The 24,906-nt window shown below is 35.9% G+C and overlaps 3 protein-coding genes across 6 annotated transcripts in view; 1 reads left to right on the top strand and 2 right to left on the bottom strand.

The window, feature by feature from the left end:
* Positions 1-57: 57 nt before the first annotated feature.
* On the bottom strand, positions 58-9,404 carry efcab7 (EF-hand calcium binding domain 7). Its single transcript, XM_079883797.1, has 13 exons — positions 9,293-9,404; positions 8,749-8,960; positions 8,513-8,599; positions 7,712-7,907; positions 6,453-6,574; positions 4,583-4,724; positions 4,360-4,469; positions 3,244-3,404; positions 2,961-3,094; positions 2,235-2,383; positions 1,563-1,772; positions 659-766; positions 58-448 (listed from the first exon to the last, which is right to left on the bottom strand). Exons 1-13 carry the CDS (start codon positions 9,399-9,401, stop codon positions 368-370), a joined length of 1,821 nt encoding a protein of 606 aa, XP_079739923.1. The 5' UTR covers positions 9,402-9,404; the 3' UTR covers positions 58-367.
* itgb3bp (integrin subunit beta 3 binding protein) lies at positions 9,403-20,121 on the top strand (the record flags this gene model as incomplete). 3 transcript variants are annotated; one of them, XM_079883800.1, is made up of 10 exons in its annotated part: positions 9,403-9,470; positions 10,465-10,501; positions 10,679-10,751; positions 11,062-11,131; positions 12,395-12,473; positions 12,775-12,862; positions 13,037-13,093; positions 16,155-16,203; positions 17,803-17,860; positions 18,160-18,637. In XM_079883800.1, 9 exons carry the CDS (start codon positions 9,403-9,405, stop codon positions 17,807-17,809), a joined length of 528 nt encoding a protein of 175 aa, XP_079739926.1. In that variant the 3' UTR covers positions 17,810-17,860; positions 18,160-18,637. The 3 variants fall into 3 exon arrangements, with proteins under 3 accessions (XP_079739926.1, XP_079739927.1, XP_079739928.1); XM_079883802.1 differs by lacking the exon at positions 9,403-9,470 and adding an exon at positions 9,789-9,897; XM_079883801.1 differs by lacking the exons at positions 16,155-16,203; positions 17,803-17,860; positions 18,160-18,637 and adding an exon at positions 20,075-20,121.
* alg6 (ALG6 alpha-1,3-glucosyltransferase) overlaps positions 19,681-24,906 on the bottom strand; it is an 18,343-nt gene continuing 13,117 nt past the window's right edge. For both annotated transcript variants that reach the window (XM_079883798.1, XM_079883799.1), the window contains exons 12-14: positions 24,293-24,361; positions 21,614-21,803; positions 19,681-20,218 (exon numbers count right to left, since the gene is read on the bottom strand). In XM_079883798.1, coding sequence (XP_079739924.1) covers positions 20,021-20,218; positions 21,614-21,803; positions 24,293-24,361 — 457 coding nt within the window. In that variant the 3' untranslated portion in view covers positions 19,681-20,020. The remainder of the gene's footprint in view (positions 20,219-21,613; positions 21,804-24,292; positions 24,362-24,906) is intronic.

Raw genomic sequence — 24,906 nt, 5'->3', positions numbered from 1 at the left:
ACCAATCCATCTGAACAAACTACCCCCCCCCCCACACACACACACAAAAAAATATATATATATATGCACTTGATTATTATTTATGATTTCAATAAATAAATGATAAATACATAAACAAACAAACAAACAAATAAAAAAGATTTACTGAAAATAAATTAGCTTTATTTACAAAAAAACGTGAACATCCTGAATGTAACTCACTGACTACATAATTAATGCTTAATAATAATAATAATAACTTTTGAAACTATGGTAAAACTTGCATGTAATGATCATTGTAACAAGCAAACAAAATTATGTTATTTATTTTACAAGCACTACATGATTTGTTATATCATAATAAATATTCCTAACGTTACTGCAGCATTCACAAACTTGGTATGATGCTCTCAACGCAGTTATAAGTCCACTCATGTTGATCATTTGAAGCTATGATGTGCTGACACACCTGAACAGAGACCAAAACAGACCAAAACAAAGTGTTAAAAATATTCAGCAAAATTGTCCATCTGAGTGTCTGTCAAATGTAACTATCCTCAATCAAGTTGGGGTAATTTTATTAGTTCTATGGGAAATGGAGCATAAAATGCACCCCATCCTGAACCAAAAAAAAAAAAAAAACTGGCCAATGTTTGTGAGTGAAAATGGTGTATCTCACCATTTTAGTCCTAGCAGGAACCTCCACAGCAAACATACTCATGCCTCTGCTGCTCACACAGTTCTTGCTTTGTTCATTGTTGATGTGCACCGTCACCTTCTGATTGGACTATAGCAGCGAGAGTGATGGAAACCAAGAACACAACAGGGAAAATCAGTGAAAAGAAATTACAGCAGTAATCATTTTATAATCATTAATTAACAACAGTGAATTATATAGACTAGCGTTAAAAAAATTGGGGACAGTTAATATTTAGTGTTTGAAAGAAATTAGTATTAGTATTTAGCAAGGTTGCATTAAATTGATCATGTGACACTAAAGACTGTAGTAATGGCTGCTGAAAATTCAGCTTTGCATCACAGGAATAAATTACATTTTAAATACATTAAAACATAAAATAGTTCATTTCAATTGTAATATTATTTTACAATATTACTGCTTTTACATGTATTTTTTAATTAAATAAATGCAGTCTTGGTGAGCATTAGAGACTTCTTCCAAAAACATAACTAAATCTTACAGCCACATAAACTTCTTAATAATGATAGTGTATATTTCAGATAAATAGTTCCACTAACTACGTATGGCAAAATGTCAAGTTTTCTTGGCAGATCTAATTCCCTTCTCTCTGTTAAAAGTGTCTTTCAGTTGACTTTGTCTATAAAATGGCAGATCAGGACATTGAAATTCTACTCATGGCCAGTGTTCCTTTCTATAAAGCATTCCAAACAATTGGAGGTTTAGTTACTTTGTGCTGTTCTCAGTGAATGTTAAGCACAGGACATACAAATGTACAAATGTGAGGCCTACACTGACATTTTTAAAGGGCTTTTTTAAATGATGGATGCCTTAATTGGGTAAAAAAAAAAAATAGAAAAAAAAAATAAAACAATAACCAACCAACCTTATTGGCAATGACTGATGAAATTCTGCTCTCTCCTTTGTATGTATAAAGTAAGACATTCTCTTGACCCTTCAGAGATCTAGCCTCTGCTTTTGATGTGATAGACTTCTGTACAGAAGAATTCAACATCTTGATCCCAGAATCCAAATGAACTGCCTGAAGAGTAGCCTTGACATCCTCACAGTAGACTTCAATGACAAATGGACAGGCCTGATGGGATAAAGAAAAACTTAAAAATGTAAGGTGGCTATGAGTAAATTACACAAAAAAAGTGTTTAATTTTTAGAAATAAAGGACATGTTCTCTAAACCCTTGCAGTTTTTACTATTTGAAATTACAAGACTCTCTCATGGGCAATGTTGGGGTAACGCATTACAAGTTAGGTAATCAGATTACTTTTTTTCAAGTAACTGGTAAAGTAATGCATTACTTTTAAATTTACAACAAAATATCAGACTTTTTTTTAAATAAAAAAAACAAACAAGCAAGCCCAGCCCAGGTGACAAAAAGTAACGCAAAAGATTAAACTTACTACACATTATTTTCCATTAAAAGTAACCAAGTAACATAATTAGTTACTTTTTTAGGGAGTAATGCAATATTGTAACACATTACTTTTAAAAGTAACTTTCCTCAACACTGCTCATGTGTAAAGCTCATAGACCTTTGTACCTCCACCATTTCCAAGCTTTGGTTGTAGCCCATGGCCTCCAAGGTGAGCCACAAATCCCTGGGGTCACCCTCCCGATCATTCGCTTCCATCAGGTTGAGCTCTAGGAAGCCTTGTCTAGTTAACTCATTTTTCCTTGTGTCAAAGTTCTCTATAGGAGAGCACATACTGTTATAGAAATAATGCATATTATTGGCTTGGATTGCACAGTACTTGTTCAAGATCTGGAAGCATCATTTTACAATAAATTACATTTCTGAAGACTCAATCAATAATTTATCAGAGGAGCCAAGAAAATGTACTTGGCAATAATGATTCAATTGGATCATCAGATTTCGAGAGCATTACAATCAGCATGAAACGGAAGTTAGTCAGTCTTTTCTTCTCTATTGTGACATATATTCGAGTGAAACAGCTTCTCAAACAAGAAAAAATGTAGGGCGGGACTTGATTTTGTCCATCGGGAATTGATTGGATCGTTGTGGATTGCTATTGCTGTGATGTCATGTGATTGACAGGTTGTCCCAGGGAAGAGATGTTGTTGCAAGAGGAAGGGGGATGTTCTTTGATTAAAGATTGCACAGGCACATGATTTAAAAAAATGATGATGTGCATGGATAAATAATGTATAATAAATACTGTATGAATGGTCAATTTTGATTTCATGGTGACTTTAAAAGCTCTGATCGATTATGTGTCCGCTTTATATACAGTGTTTGTATAAGAACCTTTGCAGATGGCCCAGGCATCCTCATCACATTTCTCTCCACTGGTTCTCTGTTCAAAGAAGTTGTACTCCTCTAGGCTCAGCAGACCGCTGCCGTCCAAATCGATCACTTCAAAGATGTCAGACAATGCCGCCCTGTGGAACAAAACAGTACAGCATCTTTGGACATGCTGTATATTATTCTAATAGATACATACAATAACCTAAATTCAGTAATCAAACATTTAGCAGTAAACAAACTTAATAGACTTTTATTGGGTCCCCCTATATTAGAATTGACTAACTTGAACTCTTTGGTGAGCTCCAGCTCTCCTGACTGGGTGCGGTTGACTAGCTGAGCAGGTTTAGTGGTGGTCTTCCTCGTACTTTTCATCAATCTGCAGCCAGTGGTGAAGGGCATGAGCAGATATGAGCCGGCATTGAGCTCTCCTCTCCACACAAACTTCTGTTCATCAATCACACACAACATACATCTTACTTACTGTTGTACAATGTAATAATTACAATTCCAATGAGGCAGGATTTCATGTTAACCTTTATATTGATGCAGTTTTCCATTTAGTATTTTGATACAATTAATTTAATATATGCACTGTATATAAAGAATATACTATTTTATATATTTCTTTGTAAATGAGATAAAAATGGTCCTATATAAATAACTTGAGTTATTCTATGAAATGACATTTGTGTCCTTCATATATATATAATATGGATAATTTATAGAATTTTTGTAACACATCAACAAAAAGCTAGTAACAATCCTTTTTCTTTTTCTTTCTTCATAAAGTGGTATTAACAATATTTAAATATAAATGTATTAATAAATATTCACATAATATGAAAGTAAAATCTAGCCTTTTGTGTTTATTCACGTTGCATTTCTTTTCCAATGTCAGCTGACATAATGTATTATTAAAAAGTTATAGTTATAATTTGTGTACCCAAGTAATGCATCAACCCTAATAATGTAATATTTGTAAATATAACTCATAATGCCATCACCATGCATTTAGGAATTTATTTTCTGTTTTGTTATGTTTGTCAGAGGAACAATATCAAAATATCAATATTGTTACCATGATTTTAAATGACTGATCATTGAAAAATGTGTATATTTGCCAAAAATATATCAGCATTAAAATCAACCCTTACTTTTCTGAAGACATAATTATATATGAACATCCATTAATATTAATTAGTTTAGCTTGAGAAGGGACAATGTATTAACACTTACTGTACACACATTATCTGTCTAATAGAATGTTTCATAATATAGAATGTTTAAAATATTAAATAATTAAAAGTCACAATATCAAACTTGAAAAGGCACTCATGTCATAGAATTACATTCTTATATTACAGCTGATAAGAAAATATGTCAAAATATTTTTACTGACCTCTTTATCCCTTAACTCAGTAAAGCAAACCAAAGTTGAATCTTCTTTGGTCTTGTTCCCCGTCACCACATAGAGAGCTGTGTCCACACACATCCATGAGGAAGGCTTCTCTGTGGCAGACACACACACACATTGCTCATCTGCTTATTTACTCTAGGCTGAATAACTCAAAATCTGTAACGTCATTAACTTTGGTCTTTAACACTGTGTATAATATATTTACCAGGAATCGGGCTGAGATTGAGGGGCCGTATTGTCAGGTAGACACCGGTAGTCTCTGGGATATGCAGGCGATACTGGAGAGAAACAATCGTTCCATCTTCCTCCAGATAAAAACAGCCTCTCATAAGAGTATGATTCCAATCCTGGTGGAATAAGTGTTAACACAGTTTAAAAAAATAAAAAATAAAATAAAATTCATTAGAAAAACAGCAAACATTAACTGTAGTATGATAATTCCAGAAGAAATGTTCTGGTATGAAGTTGAAGGTACAACCACAGGGTGACACTATTGTAACATCTTTGCTAAAACAAAGGCATTCAAAGACCTGAGTGGAACAAAACAAAGTCCACGATTTTTTACTATAATGCAGAAAGATACATTACAATGCAGACCATCAAAATTCATACTATACGCACTAAAAATGTAATTAAAAGAAAAAGGGCCTGAGGAAACCCATAAATCCTTGTCTAAAGCAAGTCTTTTTGCTCTTTTAACTGCTGTTGTTTAGGTCCAGCTAAAATGTTACAGCAAATATACTCTAAATCATCAAGTAATCAAAAAATCGGAGTCAAACAGCCTCCTTTCTGACCCATCAGAGAGTAGTTTTGGGAAATAAACCTTGTCCTCAGGTGCCACAGAGGCCTTTTAATGTTTAGAATTGGTTTATGCTTCTTTTCCGAGTGCTAAAAACATGGTTCTGAAATGACACTTCTTCAACAAAAGCAATTTCCTCCCAGAATTTATGCTGGGTTGTGAAACGTGTTAAGGATCAAATCATAACACTTGGGTGGTTTGTCCACCCCGAATCAAAATGAAGAAAAGCGCCCGAGGCATGTGTCTACTTTAAAAGGCCCTGATGTAGTGTCCCAAGGAGATGGGTCACTCGGCTGGACTAATACACTGCCATGTCACCTCCCAGAAACCTCCGTAATTTAAAGTCTCGCGCACAGACCGCGAGCCACCATAAAAACACACAACCTGACCCTTTCCAATCCCTACACCCAATTATCAAGCTCCTGGCTCAGGTAATACAACAGGCTGGAACTGAGGCGATAGAACTTTCTTCACCCAAGAGCATCTGTTTTTTTCCAATCTCTTTGCTTTGACGAGCTTGGTCATTATTTTTCCGTGGTAAAGCAAACCAGCTGAGGTTAAAGTCAAAAAGAGTGCAAACAAAGGGAAGGAGATCAATAGCAGAGCTGCACTCATATCGACCAGGTGAAAATTTGCAACCAAAAAGCTTCGATACAACAAAAACACAGCAAATGTATGGCTGCCCGTAAGGCGCTTGAGTTTACACAAAGTTTAGATTGTACTGTAGGCAAAATTGAAGCTTATGATAGAGTAAAACAGATCACGTGTATGTAACAATTTATTCCTAAAATGCTCATTCCATTATTACTCAGCTTTTATTTTTAGATTTTATTGTAAAATGTTTATTTTACTTTTTTTTTTAAATAATATACTTGTTTTATTAAAATTTTAGGTTGTATGTTTAAGAACTATTTACAAGTTTTTCATTAATTTTTATTAATAAAAAGGTTATTTATATTTGAACATGTTTCATTCAGCAGTTCAATACACTGTAAAAAAAAATATTTTAAAAATTTGTACATAAAAAAGACTTAATTAAATACTATTTCAGTCTTTCTACTTCAAAATTTCACTTTAATTTCAATGTGTTATTTTTTCTGGTTTCTTTATAATTATTTATGAAATTCACTAAAACTGTGTTGTGATCTTTATAGCAGTTGTTTAATAATTAAAGATTTTTTAATGATATTTAATGTTATTTTGATTGTGTAATCTTATCCCAATTTTTACATCTCTTCTTCAGAGTTCTGTGACATTCCTACAACGCAGTTGGTACCTGTAGAGATTTGGGCTCTGCCAGTCTGCCACTCTTAGTGCTGCCCGTGCCCATGGTGATGGCCGTGGATAAAGATGACCGACGACTGCGAGCTGATGATGGTCTGGATGAGGAGCGACTGTCTGTCATATGCAAACATAGAAACTATAAGCTGAATCCATTATAATGAGGATCTTTATTACAACAGCTGCATCACGAAGCAGTCCAAAAAAAGAAACGCAAAATGCAGATAATAAAGAAAAAATTGTGCATTTTAAAACAATGATTTGAATCACATTAGACATGAAACGGAAGTTGCGATAGTCTTTTCATCCTTATTTTGATGTATATCCAATTGAAACGGCTCCTCAAATAAGAAGAAAATGTGGGGCGGGACTTGATTTTATCCATCAGGAATTGATTGGATGATTGAGGTTTTCTATTGTTGTGATGTCATGTGATTGACAGGTTGTCCCGCCCTCGCGCCGAAAAACACATCATCGGAGAAGAGAAGAGATGTCACTGAGAGAGGGAGGGGAAGTTATTTTGATTAAACACTATACATGAATTATATAATAATAAGGGCCCAGATAAATAATTTATAATAAACACTGCTATATTCTATCATAAAAACAAGAATTGTCCATTTAGATTTCATGGTGACTTTAAAGTTGAAAACCACAAAGCAAAAGCAAATCCTCTGCTAAATCTTCACTAGCCCTGCACTTACTCATAATAATGACAAATGATTGCCTTAATCAAAAGGCTTTAAAAGTTCCTCCCCCACACAAACCCTCTATTGAGTTCACATTATGATGTATGGCACAAATCCAAATGAGTCCATTTCTCATCACACATGAGGGGAAATCAATAGCTAGACCATTAGTTACTATACAATAGACTGCACTAAGAAGAATGAAAACAGAATTGCTGTTTGCTTTTGTGTGCATGCACATGTGCAATCTGGCCAGTAAATAAGAGCTGAACAAACCTAACCTGAACACGCTCATTCTCAAAATAAAAACGCCTGATTTCACAGACAAGGCTTAAGATAGTCCCAGACTAAAATGTATGTTTGAGCTGTTTTAACTGAAAGCCACTTGCACTGACATAACTATATCAGTGCCATTGTTTTGTCTAAAGACGAACACCAGTCATGTTTATAAAAGCTACTAAAATGTCCTTATTGAGCTAAGGCCTAATCCTGGCTTAATCTAAACCCTGTCTGTGAAACCAGGGGTTAGTGTGTTTTTAGATTTTGTGCAGACCCTGTATCATACCTTTCCTCTGTGTTGTTTCCAGCTCTGTTCTGGACTGTGTCGGTGCAGCTGAAAGCTCAGGTTGGGACTCTGAGCTCTGTGGAGGGTTTTCCAACTGGTTGCCAAAGTTCTGCCTCTTCAGTTTGGCATCAGCCTCAAGCTTCTCCAGTGCCGCGGTCTGACACTGTTCTGCTGTAGACCCGAGAAGCCTGCAAAACTAAACAGCAGCCTGACAGTCGCACTTTACAGTCTTCAACTACTATGTACTTACATTAGAAATCACTGTTAGGTACATTGAGCTTATTGGGTAAACTTAGGAGACAGGTTTGGTGGTTTGGGTAGGTTTAACGGTGGGTAGGAGTAGGGGGTTACACTTTATATTAAGGTGTTAGTTTTACAGTGTAATTATACATTTAAGTACAGAGTAATAATAATTAACTACATGTACTTATTATAGGGTACGGGTTAGGATGAGGGTTTGGTTTAGGGATAATTGCATATGTATGCATCATTTTTAGTTATTACTAGCCTACATGTAACAGTAACAATAACTCTAAAATAAAGTGTTACCGAATAGGGTTACAGATATGAATTACATGCAGATATATATTCTTTAAATAGTTTATATATATAAATATTGTATCAAATGATTAATTCAAATGTTACACATACATAGTAGTGTTAGTAGTTAACATAGTAGTTAACATAGTAGTTAAAGATATTTAATATACAGTGGGACCAGCCTGGCTAATTCAACTCAACTATATTATAATTTGTCTATTTACAAAAAGTGTTCTGCTGTGCAATGCTTGGAGATCGTACCTCTGCGTAGTCTAACTTTCCATCTTTGTTGACATCTGCTAAGGAAAAGATTTCATCCACTTCCTCAGGTGACATTGTTTCACCAGACTAAACCAAACAAATCAAAATACAAACCTGAAATGATTACAACAGACACACAATAAAGCTGCGTCCCAATTCATCCTTCGAAGGATGCAGCCGCCTCTGAATTGGGACACAGCTTATGTTTGTGAAGAGAGAACTGATTTAACACTTACCGCAGTAAGGATTCTGCTGAGCTCATCATGTGAGATATAGCCATCACAATTCACATCAAATTTCTTGAAGATTCTCATAAGCTCGTCTGGTTCTGCTGGTTTTTCCTTCTTAAGGATCTCAACAAAGTCATCAAAATTCAGCTTCTTGGTTCCTGGGGGCCAATATTTGTCTAAAGCTTTCTGTGATGGATTTCTGCCTGCTTGCTGAAGAACTGAGACAAAACAGCAGAGATGGATCATATACACTGACTTTTAACCTAACCTAGTGATAATATTTTGTACTGACATTAGATATCACTAGAAAGTCATTATAAAATATTTAGATTTTCAAAAATGTTGACTAGTGTATTGGTGTTTGCATTGCAAATTACATTATATTATATATTGTTTGACTTTACATTATCTACAACATTATATAATGTTTGTTCTTGAATTATAATGAATTATAATGTTTGACCAATTTATTGGTTTTATCAATAATATTTAGCCTTTGTATTAAAGATCAACGTGCAGATATAAAGGTGTTGAGATGCATTATGCTCACCGGTGCACAGCTGATCTTTTGAAGTCATATTAACCAGGCTGGACCTGAACACAGAGAGATAAGCAGCCCTGCACGCCATATAAAACCTCTCTTCCTCTGAGCGCTGCATTATGAAAATATTGCCAACATGCAACCGAAATATCAAAGCATATTGTAATAATAGCTGTGAGCTAGAGAGGTGAGTCTGTAGGCTATTTTATGGTTGGTGCTGTTGTTCACTATCGAGTCTGATTGCCATGGCTGGCATGTGTAAACAAAACCCTCCTCAACGGTGCGCAGTTTAAAAGAGATAAAGGAAACACATGCTTTCAATGCTTCTCATAAAATATTTATTAATTAGATATGCTGTGCAGTATTTGTGATTAAAACTTAGCAGATAAACCCATCGTTACTCTAACAATATTATAACTCATTCTGTGTGAATTTTCCGGCAAAATAGAGTTAGACACTATAAAATACTTAAACAAGTATGTAGAAGCACAGATGAGTGTTTCCGGGGAACTAAATTGCTGCCGCACCGCGCCAAACTACAAACAGAAGCGCCAGCCTGTCTTATAACTTCAAGAAAGAGAAATCGACTTCAAGAAGTAAATATTTAAAATGCCGTAAGTGTATATATTCATTTGGCTCACATATAACAACTGAAATGGCATATAATTGAGATCATGCTAGTACCGTGATAACATGCTGGTAACGTTACTTTGCTATCATGGATGCTTGCCAGAATAATAACGATTAACGTTACCATATCCATGAACTGTGGTAATACTTTTAAGACCACTATATAGCTAACATTTTACCAGTTCAAGAAACAATGGTAGTACCATGGTACTTTTTGGAACCTCTGTGGTCCCCTCCACGCGAGATAAATAAGTTAACGTTACTGAGAAATATTTTAAATGTCTCAGACTTAATTAAATTTTTAATAGATATGATTTTTTTTTTTTTGTACAGTACTAGGAGAAATCATGATTCATTCAAAATACTTAGTTCAGTAAAGAGCAATGTGCAGGAAAAACTGGTGTCTTCCTATACTGAATGCACATGATATATTGTTGTATATGGATCATCCACATTTAATGACCAAACCTTAAATTGTTAAGGCATTACGTAGAAAATGCAAGAACAAAAAAAATCAAGACTAAAGTTCTGCTGTCTAATTTCCCATACAGTGCTAAGAGAGCCCTTCATTTACAAGACAAAGAAAACGTGAGTTTGCATACTTCTCTATATATTTCAGCTCAAAAATAGCCTTTTTAACCCATGTTCTGACTTAATCATTTGTTATGAAAGTAAAGTAATACGATTTTGCTTCTTAAAACTACAACAAAAAATCTTTACCCAGAAGTTTGAAGAATGTAAATGCTTAATTTTCATCTATTTTAGAGCCCTGCTAAGAGGCATGCACCAAACAGGAACTATTCGCCTATGACTGGAACTCGATTAACAAAACCTGCAGGTACTAAACCACAGTCCAGCTACTGTGTCCTCTTAGTCCTACAAAAATCACATTTTGCCCCCTAGGTGTTTTCATTTTTATTTTTTATTGTGAAGAGAGTAAGACGTATGTGTGTTCTTTTCGCTTTTGATAATCCTCACCATACACGATTCCCTTGCTCATGTCATGTTGTTTCCAAAATCCTGTACAGTAAGGGTCTCTTGTAATCCAAGGAGTATTGCATTTAGATTAGCTGTCTGTGTAGCCATTAATAATATCTTTGCTCATGCCGATTTGATAAATTGGCTGACATTTAGTGCTTCATCGGCAGGTAATTCCAGAGCAGGTGGGAAGAAAATGAATCCCTCTCAAACAAAAGAGCCCATGACAGATGCTGAGAGGTAAGGATAAAGAAATGTTGATGATTTCTGTCGTTTTAGTGATAATGTTTAAGATTTAAATAAAATAAAGGAAATGTAAAAATAAAAACACACTTTATAATGTTTAATTAATGGCCCATGCTTTCATTTTTGAAAGTTAGAATGGTGTTGTTGAGTTACTTTATTCAACTTTTTACTTTGTTATATTTTACAAAAACCAAAGTGCCATCAAAGTCTATTTTTATGAAGCTACTAACATTGGTATAACTGAAGCAGTGGAAATTTCTCCTCATTACTGGATATTTCCTTTGTCCCAGTTGGCTGATAGCCATTATGACTGATCAGAATTTAATGACAGGACATGGAGGGAGTTTCATCACCAGCCAAAAGCCTCGTTGATTTACATAGCACTAAAAATAGTTGGATAAGGAGAGTTTAAGAAAAGACCTATTTCCTCTCCAACGCATACTAACACAGAGCTCCGTGTGATCCATCAAGACAAGCATTAGTTTTGAATTTTATAGTGCAGTCATTTAAGAGGAAGCTAGTTAAATATATATAAAAACATCAATAAAGAGAGCGGGCTTATGATTCATTTAAGAATGTATTCATTTGGCTAGTCAAAGCTAAGAGAACTTCTTGTGCAAAATGTAGAAGAGATCTCGAGCGTGATTGGACGAAGGGCCTTGTAAAAGATTTTGCAGACTCTTTAATATGTCCCCCAATATGTTTAAATGTGTATTAAAAATAAATGAATATCTTATTCTTAGTCAGCTTGTCCTCCCCTCAAAGATTTAGTAAGGAATATGAATATGATCCTATGTCCTTATCGAGCAAATATTCTGCAAGAATCTAATAATGTAATGTAATATATATAATATTACATTTTGACATGCAGCACATGCCTAGCAATTCAAGAACAATAATAAAAAAAATCTGATTAATAAATATCGTATTAAATATTAATGGTAACGCTTTACAATAAGGTCTCATTAGTTAATGTTAGTTAATACATTAACTGACGTTAACTAACAATGAGCAATACATTTGTTACAGTATTCATTAATCTATGTTAACATTAGTTAGCTCAGGTCCATTAAATAATACACAACTTTTGATTTTAATAATGTATTAGTAAATGTTGAAATTAGCATTAACTAAGATATAATAGATTCTTTTTTTTTATTGTTAGGATCAACTATTGTAACTATTAACTAATGTTAACACATGGAACCTTATTGTAAAATGTTACTAAATTGTTGTCGAATACCTTTCCCCCCTCAGACTTCTGTTCCTCAGGTCTAAGGTGAAAAAGTCTCTCAAGGATCTCATGAAATACAGGCAACAGCTGGAAACATTATTGGTACGTGGATCGACTATAGTAGAATACCACAGTGTATTAGTGTATTTACTGAAGGATTGTTTATAGACTGGCCAGTTAGACTGCTAAACTAAGACTAAATCAGGGTCTGAACCACCAAAGACATTGAGGAGCTTCATACCAGCCAATATTTAAATTAGTGGTCAACTGATGTGCATTTTTATGGTTTTTATCTAAATTATTAGGTACTAGAGTTACTTAACTGTGGTACTAGATTAAGCTTATTTTGATATGTGTAGCTAGCTACATTTAATGCATCTTATTGAGGTTTGTTTGTCTGTAGCCAGTAGAGGGCAGTAGTGAGCTGAGGAGTCTCTTTCTGATGAGTCCTGCTGATCTACAAACTGAACTCAAGAGACATGAGAATCTGTGTGAGTCCTTTCTTTGACTTTTCTGCTGTATATGCATAAACCGCATAATGCAAACGCCTCGCATCTCAAGGTCACTTTATAGACATTGTTTAAACACTTTATATGCTTTTTAAGAGTTCACATGACAAATTCTTGCTACGTGTGAAACATAAAACCGATTTTATTGCTTTCCAGCTGCTAAAGTTGCATCTTGCGCACGTAGAGCAGACACAAACAAGGGTCATTTCCAAGGTGAGTGAATTTGGGAATCGACTGAATGTTTAGAATTGAATTCAAAAGTTTGTTTATCATTTAAAAGCATGAACGGTAACACTTATCTTAAGTGGATATCCAAACTTAGTAATTCTGTCAGATCAGATAGCAGCCAGCACACAGTTAGTTATGTTTCAAATCTTGAATGTTTCCCCATCACAACACACTCTTTGTAAGATTCTGACACAAGGATAAATTACGTCCCGTATTGAATTGATTCATATTACTGTATGGTGATTGTGACTTTTGTCTAAAAGAGCAAGAGAAAGAAAACATTTTGTGTTCCACTTATATGTGAGTCATGATTGATTTCAAGCACTGAAGTTCTGGATCTCTGTCACATGGGACCTTTGAATAGCCGAGATTTGGTTTGTCAATGCGTCGTGCTCATAGACATTTGCCCGATCTCTGCACAAATAAAAGGTTCTCTTTTTCTAAGAAAAATATTTCATTTTCCTAACACAAACAAGCCAGAACTCCTCTTCATGGGACAGAATTAATTAGATTATTTCAAGCACACATTCAGCCCCCAGCAAAGCTGCACTTGTGATTCAATCGCACAATAGTGATTTGATGCAACACAATGGCTGGATTGTGATGAAGTTCGCCATGTTTTTAAGATAAGGTCGGCTGAAATTGTTTTAATTAGTCACACTCCAGGACCTTTGCGTAGAAGTTGCTTGTAGCTCGACACCAAAGGAATGTCACAATCTTGATCACATGGTGGAGCATGAAATTTATCAATGTGGAGAACAACAACAACAGTACAAGAGTGTTTTTACATTTACGTCCCTAGACATACACTGACGATAAACAAATGATTTAAGGCCGCTTAGGAGTGTAATGTTTGATTGTGTGTCATAATGTGAAATTAGGACACATTGAACCAATTATTATATTATATTATATTATATTATATTATATTATATTATATTATATTATATTATATTATATTATATTATTTACCAAAAGTTTGGGGTCAGTGAATTCTTTTTAAATTAGTACTTTTATTACAAAATCAGCATATTAGAATGATTTCTGAAGGATCATGTGACACTGAAGACTGGAGTAATGGCTGTTGAAAATTCAACATTGCATCACAGGAATACAATACATTTTTAAATCTATTCAAATAGATGTATTATTTTAAACATTTTAATATGGCAATGATTTTTACTGTCATTTGTGTTATGAAGGGCCTTTTTCTGTGTTGGAATTGTAAACTTGTGAATTAGATTGGTGTTACAAAATCGAATTACTTGACAATCACAAAAGATTGCGATTGTCCATGAAAACAAATATTTTCACTGAAAGGATGCAGTTTCAGTTATCAAACTGAACATCCGAGTACGTCTACATTGTCCTGTACAAATAATGCGTTTAGTAGGATTTGTATAAGTTTGAAATTACCTCATTGAAGTTCCCTAAATAGAGTTTGAATATTTTTCTACGTTCATATCTCGCCAGAAGAAGAACTATTTTTTGCAGCAACATTATTAAGCTTTAAATAAATCAAGACAAATGATAATCACAGTAAATAAATGCATTGTGCTGCATGTAATTAGTTGAAGATGTTGAAACTCTCTTGGGACACCATTAGATCCTGGCCCTGGATTTCATAGAGACACATCATTGCTATTAGAGTTCTCAAACACTCTGTGTCACTTGAGCCACACAGGAGCTGGTGCGGATGACATATGAGGGCGAGGATGTGACACCACTCGTGTAAAACCAAGCTGAGCACCAGGCAGCGTGATACCGCCAAGACAGCTGAGAAAATCCACAAGGATATTTTAACTTTGACAGGCAAACCGCTGAATCCATGTCCCTAACGGAAGCCCCTTCCAACCCCCGGCAATCATCTAATGGCTTCCCAAAATATAACATTGGGCGAAAGGGCAACTCAACGAGCAAGATGTTTATGGCAAACCTGACAAAAGTTTTTCCCAAGCATTCTAGAGAGGCCACCCCTCCTAAACAATCAGACCGACTATAAATTTTCTGGCTTATTCAGGCATTACCAAGTCCCGAGCTTCACGTTACATGTTGCTGATGAGCGCAAAATGGAAAAAGAGAGAGCGCAATAATTCTGAGGCAAGTTTGTCGCCTGGACCGAGGGTATTGATTATTTCTGTGTGGCGAGAGATTTGGAAAATTCAATTAAAGGAGCTGAGCAAAGGATTCATAAATCGGCCCCTGCCTCCACCTCTTCTACGCCTATACGGAGACATTGTTATGTTCTAAATCAATGTTGCACTTCACAATATATTTTCTTTGGAGCATGAAAATAAATAACATTTAAACAGTTCTGCTTACCGCTGAAACAAATTTTATCTTCACCAAAGCCCTCTCCGTCTTCACGCGGCGGCCTCCCGTGCACATCAGCAGATGTAGTAACGGATTTTTATGGCGAGTTTTCCATAAGAAAATCCTATATAATATGAATTTTGCGATGACAAAATGAGAAGGAAGGGGACGGATCAGCAGTATAAAAATTGATCAGGCCGCAGATGGGGTCGAGCTGTGGGAGATTTGTAAGACAGCCTTAATAGACTGTATTAAAAATTCCTTAAAATGTAATAAAACAAATAGGTTTTTGGTTCTTGGCTGGGACGGGGTCACAGACCCTGCTAACACCACATCAATCCTGGGTTGCTGAAGGATAAATGGCGTCTGTTTGGGGAACATTTTAGCCCTTTTTGATGGAAAACTCCATCACAATTAAAGGACTGCTGTATATTAGAGGACTTTGGGTGGGGAGGGTGAAGTTAAGCAACTCTCAGCATGTGTTTTGGTCTCTAATATAAACGCTGGTTATGTCCACACGCGTCCTGCAGCAGTATGAAATGCATTCAGAGGCATTTCAGATCATTTGCATTTAGATCATCTAGCAGTGACAGCGGCAGCAGTCTACAAAACCTATGACTGATGGTATGATATACCTGATACGTTACACGAGCACATGTCTCATTTATGAATTCACTCTCACGCTCTTAAACTAGATAAAGTGTGTGTTAATCTGTCCATGTGTCTTTTACAGGGTTGAAACAGACTGGCAGCTCTTTTGAATTTCTTAAGGCGATCTTAAGGTATGTTTTGTTTTTTTCTTCCAACCGTACCTGGGTTATCATTGTACTCACTGAAACTTTAAAAGCTTGTCTCATTACACAGATTCCAAGCAATCCTATAATTTTACAGTAATTAGTGGTGTTTTTATAGAGTAGGGTAGACTGTTTTGACTTGGCCTAACCTAGCAACCACCCAGAGCCCCCTAGCAACACACTGGGAACGGGCTGAGATTTTTGTGTGATGTCTCTTGAATCTTCTTCATGTTATAAGATGGGACAAGAGAGTTATTTCTACTTGAATTATGCTTAATCTTAAACAAATTTGATCATTTTAGAGTAATTTGACAAAACTACTGAATAGGATAATTTCATGCATTTAAATGTCGTATGTTTCTTTATTGACACAAAAATGAGTGCTGTCAGATACACATGTGACCCTGGACCACAAAACCAGTCACATGGGTAAATTTATTTAACGTGAGATCATATGAAAGCTGAATAAATATTCTTTCCATTAATGTATGGTTTGTTAGGATATGACAATATTTGGTCGAGATAAAACTATTTGAATATCTGGAATCTGAGGGTCAAAAAAATCGAAACATTGAGAAAATCGTTTTTAAAGTTGTCCATTTATGTTCGCGATTCTGCTGCATTCACTCACAAAGATAAATGTTTTATATATTTACAGTAGGAAATTTACTAAATATCTTCATGGAACATGATCTTTACTTAATATCCTAATGATTTTTGGCATAAAAGAAAAATAAATCGATAATTTTGATAATTTATCGTCACAAATATACCCGTGCGACTTGTGACTGGTTTTGTGATCCAGAGACGGTACACACAAGAAGGATCTTGTGACGCTAGTAAAGGCTACTGAAATATGTCAAATATATTAAAATAGAAAACAGTTATTTCAAATTGTAATGATATTTCTTATTATTACTGTTTTTACAGTATTTCTGATCAAATAAATGCACCCTCAGTGAGCATAAGAGACTTCTTTCAAAAACATAAAAAGAATCTATCATAAAACATTTGAACGGTAGTGTAATTCTATCAATCCATTTAATCTCAGGCTTAAATATTAATGTAATATGCCAGAGATTTACAAAGACTTTTCCACGCAATATGCTTTTGTTTCATGTAATTCTGTGAGCAGTTGCAAATGGAACGGTTCTTATTTTGGCAGAGCTGCAACTTTCTGTCAGCGTGTTTGATGTACACTGAACGTCCTGTCAGTCTGAAAGCGTCGAGATGTCTGAGGAGGCTGTCAGTCTTTCCGGCGTAGTCAAAATGAGACAGCGCCGCCGACACCTTGCCATCCCATCTCAGACACATTTACATTCAATTCATTCTCTGAAAGGTTTCTCCCTCCATTTCACCAGGAATCTGACAAAATGTTGATTCTAAAATACACGGTGTGCTGCGTCTCTGCGAAAATAGTGTTCTTACCGCTGGCATACAGTCCCATTAGGGCTGATGCGGAGAGAAATGTATGCATACACACACATATATATTTGAGAAATCAACAAATGTGTTGAAAAACTACACACGCACAGATATACAGGAGGTAAGAGTATTCATTGTTGATCTGTCTCTTTATTTTGGCAGCCGCTGAGGGATCATTTCTCGATGTAGGACATGGGCGGCAGCTGGTGCCCCGCTCAAGGTGGATCACGTAACTCTCTCTTTATCACTTCTAGAGGCTGTCTGAAGGACAAAAGCTTAGGTTGACCTAACAAAACACACACTTGTCACACACTTTGCATTGCTACAGTCTGTTGAGATGAACAAGAAAAGCATCTCAGAATTCAGCAGTTTGGTCTGTTTGCCGTGGGCTGTTAAACTTACTGAGTTCAATGTATTTAACCAAGCACGGCATGCAAGATATGGTTATTTAATATTAGCACCATCCATTAAAATTGTATCACGCATTCTGCTTATTGTGGCTTGCTGTTTGTTTTACAGGATGTTGTGCAAGACAGTCAAACCAAAACCGGTTCATTCTTTCCTGATCATATGTGGCGGCTCCAGACCTCGCTCAGGCTGTAACACACTAGCCCCTTTGTGACCTGATAACATTTATAGTTGTAATGGATTTTTTTAATGGCCGTCATTAACTCGAACAAAGAGGGGTGAGAAAGATTGCTTGTACTTTTTTCCCCTTGGTATTTCAGCTTTACAGCATTATGTTCTGATATGTCTGCTTCCATCATTTTTGTTTTACAGCTCATGAAGTTGAAGCATTTTAATGCATAGCTTTAGTACTAGCCTCACGTCTTTAGTCTCGGCCAAGATGATTCCACTGTGTTAATTAATATTTCTCTTCATTTACTACTTGAAAAGTAAATTAAATTCATACTTTTTTTTCTTAAGTTTGTTTATTTGATGAGAACTATTGTTTAGGGCTGCATGATTAATCCGAATAAATGATTTTTTTATATGATATGGCTTAGTGTGATTATCTAATCAGAATCTGTGATTTAATTAAATAAATATATGGGGGTTGTTTCTTAAATATTTGTATTGTACTTTTAAAATGGTTCTGTAAAATAAAATTACTATATTTAAAATACTTTATTTTACAGTGATGTATAGTATTTCTTATTTTAATTTATTTATTTATTAACAATTATTATAATAATCATTATTATTTTATTTGTCATCACATTACTCATTGAAAGGTACATATATATTTTTTTTCCATCATGTTGTTAAAATAAATCCAAAATCGCAATATGACTTAGTGTGATTATCAAATCGGAAAAGCTGGGATTTAATTAAATATATGCGCTAATTCATAAATATTGTAAATTTAAATTAGTACTGTATAACAATAATAAATTATCATTTTTCTTAAATACTCTTATTTTAGTGAAAGTTATATTTTTATTTATTATTTTTAATAATTATTAAAATAATTTAATTAATAAAATTAATACAATTATTCATATTTTTGTTAAATTGCTATATAAATCACAAATGTGACCCTGGACCACAAAACCCTGGTCAAATTTTTGAAATTGAGATATATATATATATATTAGGTGATATTTATTATATGTCATCTGAAAGCTGAATAAATATGTTTTCCATTGATGTATGGTTTGTTAGGATATGACAATATTTGGCTTTGGATTTGGAAAATCGCCTTTAAAGTTGTCCATTTATGTTCACGATTGTGCTGTATTCACTCACAAAAATAAAGGTTTTATATATTTACGGTAGGAAATTTACAAAATATCTTCATGGAACATGATCTTTACTTAATATCCTAATGATTTTTTGGCATAAAAGAGAAATCGATAATTTTGACCCATACAATGTATTGTTGACTATTGCCACAAATATACCCGTGTGACTTCTGATCCAGGGTCACAAATATGTTGGACAAATTGTGTAGCCCAACAAACAAGGACAACAAACCTGCAACTTTAAAAAAAAAATAAAAAAAATTGTTAGGTCATTTAAAAATCCTGGAGACAATTTCATTTGGTACAAAAACATTTAATGATGTATCAAAAATGTTAAAAAAAATAATGTCAGCACAAGCGATCCCTTATGGCCTGGTCATTTACACAATACCAATATCCCACTAACCGAATTTGTCTCTAAATTATACAAGTGAGAGAAAGTCTGGCAGAACTGTATCTCCTTTCATTTGATTCACTCTTCCCAAGCAATACCCCCAAACTTCATTAGGAGGAAATTGAATTTTTCCAAACTATTCCCATCCTGTTCTATTCTAACCGCAGGGATTGTCCACTCTTTTCACCAACATCCTGACTGTAGTTCTTCTTTTGGCAACTAATGTCTTTGAAGACATGTTTCAGTTTGTTTTCTTCTGGCTCTTTTTCCTCGGTGACTCCATCAACTGGACTAGGTTGAAATATATGACGAAGCCCAGAAAGTGCAGAAAGGAGAGGACGGAGACCAGAACCGGAAACAGATCGGGCAACTTGGCCGGAGGCTCCAACCACACGCTCGTAAAGCTCAACGCAGCCATGGCCACCAGTGAAAACCAGAACTGTAAAAGACAAAGAGAACAACACTTACACATTATTTCCTTTCCTATGAGAGGAAATATGACAAACATTAAAGGGGGGGTGAAATGCTATTTCATGCATACTGAGTTTTTTACACTGTTAAAGAGTTGGATTCCCATGCTAAACATGGACAAAGTTTCAAAAATTAAATTGTACGTTTGAAGGAGTATTTCTGTGCCAAAAATTGTCCTTCCGGTTTGTCACAAGTTTCGGAAAGTTTTTTTCGAGTATGGGCATGTGTGACGTCCGATGTAACGGAATTTCCTTATACGGGTCCTAAGGGCACTTCTCCGGTAAGATCGCGGGCGCGCGCACTCGTAGACCAGAGCAAGAGAGCGAAAGCAGTACCTCATCTAAGCGCTCTGCTCGGCTTTAGGGAAGTCAGTGTCACCAAAGAAGTGGGTTTTTGGTTGCCAGGGCAAGACAAACCTGCACAGATTCCCAAAGAACCCAGCGTTAAGGGAATAGTGGATGCAGTTTGTTTTTCCGGGGCAAAAACGAGTTGAGCAAGACTGTTTCCCTGCATTTCGACGATGATTGTTTTATAAACAAAGCCCAGATCACGGATTTGCAGATCGTCTAATGCTTAAGGATCGAGCAGTCACAATGATAAAGGTCCGCAGTCGTGCGTTGGAACCGGGCGGTGAGTAAAACTGTTGAACAAATGTCTCTGTGTGTTGTTAACGTTACTAGCTCGGCGCGTTAGCACAGCTTTAACACATCGCCCACACGGCCCGCCCCCAGCCGCTCGGTTTTTTCCGGAAAGACTCGGTACAGTCTATCTTTCACTTATAAATATAATAAAACTAAAGACTTTTTGGAGATATGAACGATGCAATACTACTCTATAGGTACTCAAGATTAACAGGAGATTGAGTGAAAATGAGCATTTCACCCCCCCTTTAATTAGTCCTAGTCAAGTTCTACAACAACGGCAGTACACAGATCCTTGTAACTTGATGTTTATTTTCCACCCTGTTTTGGGATGACGAGGTATAAACATTAACGTGTCTATTTACGACAGATGGAGTGAAGGATCAGTGGAAGTGCTGGTGTGAGCAACACGACCCCCCAATGAAACTCTACCTCCATCATAGGGCCCCCTTATTTATGTCTCTTGTGTAAATAAATATATCTAGGCAAACCTGTGTTAATGACTCACGCTACACAAATAGCACACCTTCTGATCTTGAACATTCACGCAAGGAGCTGTTGAAACGTTCAGTCTTCAAAAGCACTAAGAGGAGCATGGGGTCAAGCTAATGTGAAAGTTATGGCCCGTTCAAGTGGCCTAGTGCGCTTTACTGACTTCTTCATAAGCGTCGAATTCATTAACGTCAGTGGGGTAACGGGCCGTGACGTCAGCGTTAACTTACTTTCCATTTAATGATGAGGCTGAGTTTAGGCAGACAGTGCTGAGTGAGTTTGTGAGGGAGGCTCAGCCTGAGTTCTTCATCTGTAGTTTTCTCTAAAGCAGAGAGCAGATACAAACTCAGAAAGAGGAACGCCGATGAGGTCACCGCATAAGGCAACAGCAAACCGTCCTTCAACAGCAGGGGGAGCATGCTAGAGAGAAAACGGCAATGTTAAAAACATACAGAATTCTGAATGTGCACAATAACTGATTATTTATCCCTGTTTTTTTGATACAGCTGGTGTTAATTTTCATTTTGATCAAGATAAGTGTGCAGTATTCGGCTGGTCCTATCATTTCAAAATGGCAGCCCCCATGATGAGACCCGCTCTGTGTAAAAACTTTAAATTTGGTCAATGTTTTGACATGTTATATTCATTCATTTTAGTCAATTTTACTCCGACTAAAATGGCATTTTACAGTTTTTTGAGGTGAACTCTGTGCTGACCGATGTAGCAATCGTCTTGTACATATGTATACTGACACCTAGTTGTGTGGATGTAGAATCATGCAAATGTTTGCAGGGGTGTCCAATCCTGCTCCTGGAGGGCCAATGTCCTGCAGATTTTAGCTCCAACACACTTGCTTAGAAGTTTCTAGTGAGTCTGAAGACCTTACTTAGCTGGTTCAGGTGTGTTTAATTAGGTTTAGAGCTAAACTCTACAGCAGTGTTTCCAACCCTGCTCCTGGAGGCGCCCTTATCTGACCCATATATTTCTGGTCTTGGAGTCTCTACTAACAAGCTGATTGAAGTGTGATTGATTAGGAAGAGTTGGAAAAAAGTGTAGTGTTTCGGCAAATTCCAAACCGAAGTGAGCATCCCTATGCCCTCCTCCCTTTGAAGGGCAGAACCCTTGAAGTGGGGACTTTGGAGTGAGCAGGGCACTTGTGTGCCATTATGCAACTGTTTGGAACGCACCTGACGATGGGAGCAACTAAAGACAATGTAATTTCCTCATTATTTTCATCTGGGATGTTCCCATGACAACGCAGCAAGGTTTCTATCAGCTGAATAGCTGTTCTTATGACAGAAATTTCTTATTATTGCTGTTGACAACTGTTGGATATAAATGTACATTTTATACAAAAAATGTTTTAAAATATGCACTATATATCTGTGTGTGAGTGTATTTTGCTGCTCTCAACTTTAAAACTTGTCTTCTCATCTTTGGACCCAACATTACCTAACACATTTCTTACCTATGAAACTTATTTAAACATAACATGACAAAAATGTATCACAAACAAAACAACTTGAATTGCTCTGTATGTAAGTAAACTCAAACTCTCCCGCCATCTAGCTTTAAAATGAATCACGAGTATTTACTGGGTCACATGACCATAAATGATAACATTACATCCTTGAAGTGACCATTGCATGTTCCCTTCGCTAACAGCCTTGTGGAAGGGCCCTTCGTGAAGGAACCCAGTTGTTCACTTTCGTTTGGAACACCCCTACAAATGGCGCCCCCTTCCCGAAGGGCCCTTCAAGGGCACAAAAATGCGGTTTGGAATTTGCTCTTGGTGTGCCTCCAGGAACAGGGTTGGGAAACACTGCTCTACAGGACAGTAGCCCTCCAGGAACAGGTTTGTGACACCCCTGGTAGAAATGCATTATTCGCAGTCAGCCAAGATTAATTTATTCCACAAAAGTGTCCAATAATAGCGGGGGTAACCAAGAGAAGTGCCCACTCCATGTAAAAAAAGAAAAGAAAAATCCTTTAAATTGAGTCAATATTTAGTTATTTCATATTCATTCATTCATTTTAGTAAATTTTACCCTAACTAAAATTACTTGCATACTTTTAGAAGAAAATAATTTTTAAGTTAATGAAAATGTGCAAAATCGAACCATATATATAAAAATATAAACGTGAAAACTTATGAAAACCTGATTTTCTTAACATTTTCAAGAACAGTATGTTTTAATAAAAATGGTTTAATTATCGAATCATGCACATTTTCCAGTAGGTCTTCCTTACACACACACACACACACACACACACACACAGTATCTTAGCTGTTTCCATAGGCATTTGGCTGAAAAACAATAACTTGTGCACCATGAATAATACTACCATTGTGAGAGTGTTGACAAAATAAAACAATCTTTGTGTTAGCAGAACAGGTCATGACGCAGAAAAAACAATACGAGCTGTGAATTTTGATGCCTCAACATTTCGCCATAATGAGTAGAAAGTGTGCAAATTAATGGTGTGTGTTTGCAGTATTGAAAACTATGGCAATGTGTTGTCTCTGTATGCTCTTGTGGATATTTCCCTTAATGCAACAATTACTCTATCATAGAATATAATCTAATTATCTTCCATAACAAAGAGCATCATGTCTTCAGCTAAAAAAACTGAAATATGCAGCATTAAAACAGTTTTGTGGAAGCAGGCAGTGTGATTCCAGAGAATGGTGGGTTGTGTTTACACAAAGGGGTCTTAGTTTAATGGTATGTGGGCTATGTCATGTAATCCAGTGATATCCTTACACTAAACCATGCACACAACAATAAGTGTGGACAGCTGGGACTCCCCATCAGCTACTCTTCCTCTCACTATACAGTCATTTGCGGATTTTGTTATCTTAACCGTGAGGATTTGAATTTAGTAACACATATTGCTTGGTACCTTACCTGAAAGTTGACGTTAGCAGAAACCAAATGGCAATCAGAGGCATTTCGTTGATGACAAGGCAAACTGGCCTGTAAAAAACATATTTGACTATATTTACTACATTACAGATATGTTTATATGATACCGATGCTATAATTATGTAGTTGAGAGGGCAAGGACCAGGTATCAGTATCATCTCTCCCCACTGATCCAGCCACTACACTTCCTGTGTCAGCAAACTTCTAATACTCCCAATGGAGACCCTTAATCCAGAAACATGCCTTACTGATTGACTAACACATGCAAGATATAACACAATACGTTGCTTGCAGCTGGCTCTTTCTGTGTATGTATATATGTTATATATCATAATATTTCTGCAGAATATTAAGGGGAACTACTGCACTATACTAAACAATCACTAATTTCACTGAAGGCGAAGTTTATCATTTCTAGAAATTGGCCGATATAGCCTTTTACTGATATTGCCTTCTTATATTTATGATTAGTTGTCCGATAACCAATATGCATTATTTAACCATTGTTCTATTTCTGCATTTTGGCTACATCATTGGACAGCAATGAATTGCTGTATGAATTATTATGATGTCATTAATGCAGTTGTTTTCTTTTT

The sequence above is a fragment of the Squalius cephalus genome, assembly GCF_949319135.1.
Source record: "Squalius cephalus genome assembly, chromosome: 10".
Classification (NCBI taxonomy): domain Eukaryota; kingdom Metazoa; phylum Chordata; class Actinopteri; order Cypriniformes; family Leuciscidae; genus Squalius; species Squalius cephalus.
Note: the sequence above shows the minus strand (reverse complement) of the source record. Positions and strands in the feature narration are given on the sequence as shown.

Coding starts and splice junctions, on each gene's coding strand:
- efcab7 (XM_079883797.1), bottom strand. CDS start 9,401: ATGCAGCGCTCAGAGGAAGAGAGGTTTTATATGGCGTGCAGGGCTGCT. Junction 6,575..7,711: donor GGAAACAACACAGAGGAAAG/GTATGATACAGG, acceptor TGCATATGACAG/ACAGTCGCTCCTCATCCAGA. Junction 2,384..2,960: donor TGCCTGGGCCATCTGCAAAG/GTTCTTATACAA, acceptor GCTCTCCTATAG/AGAACTTTGACACAAGGAAA.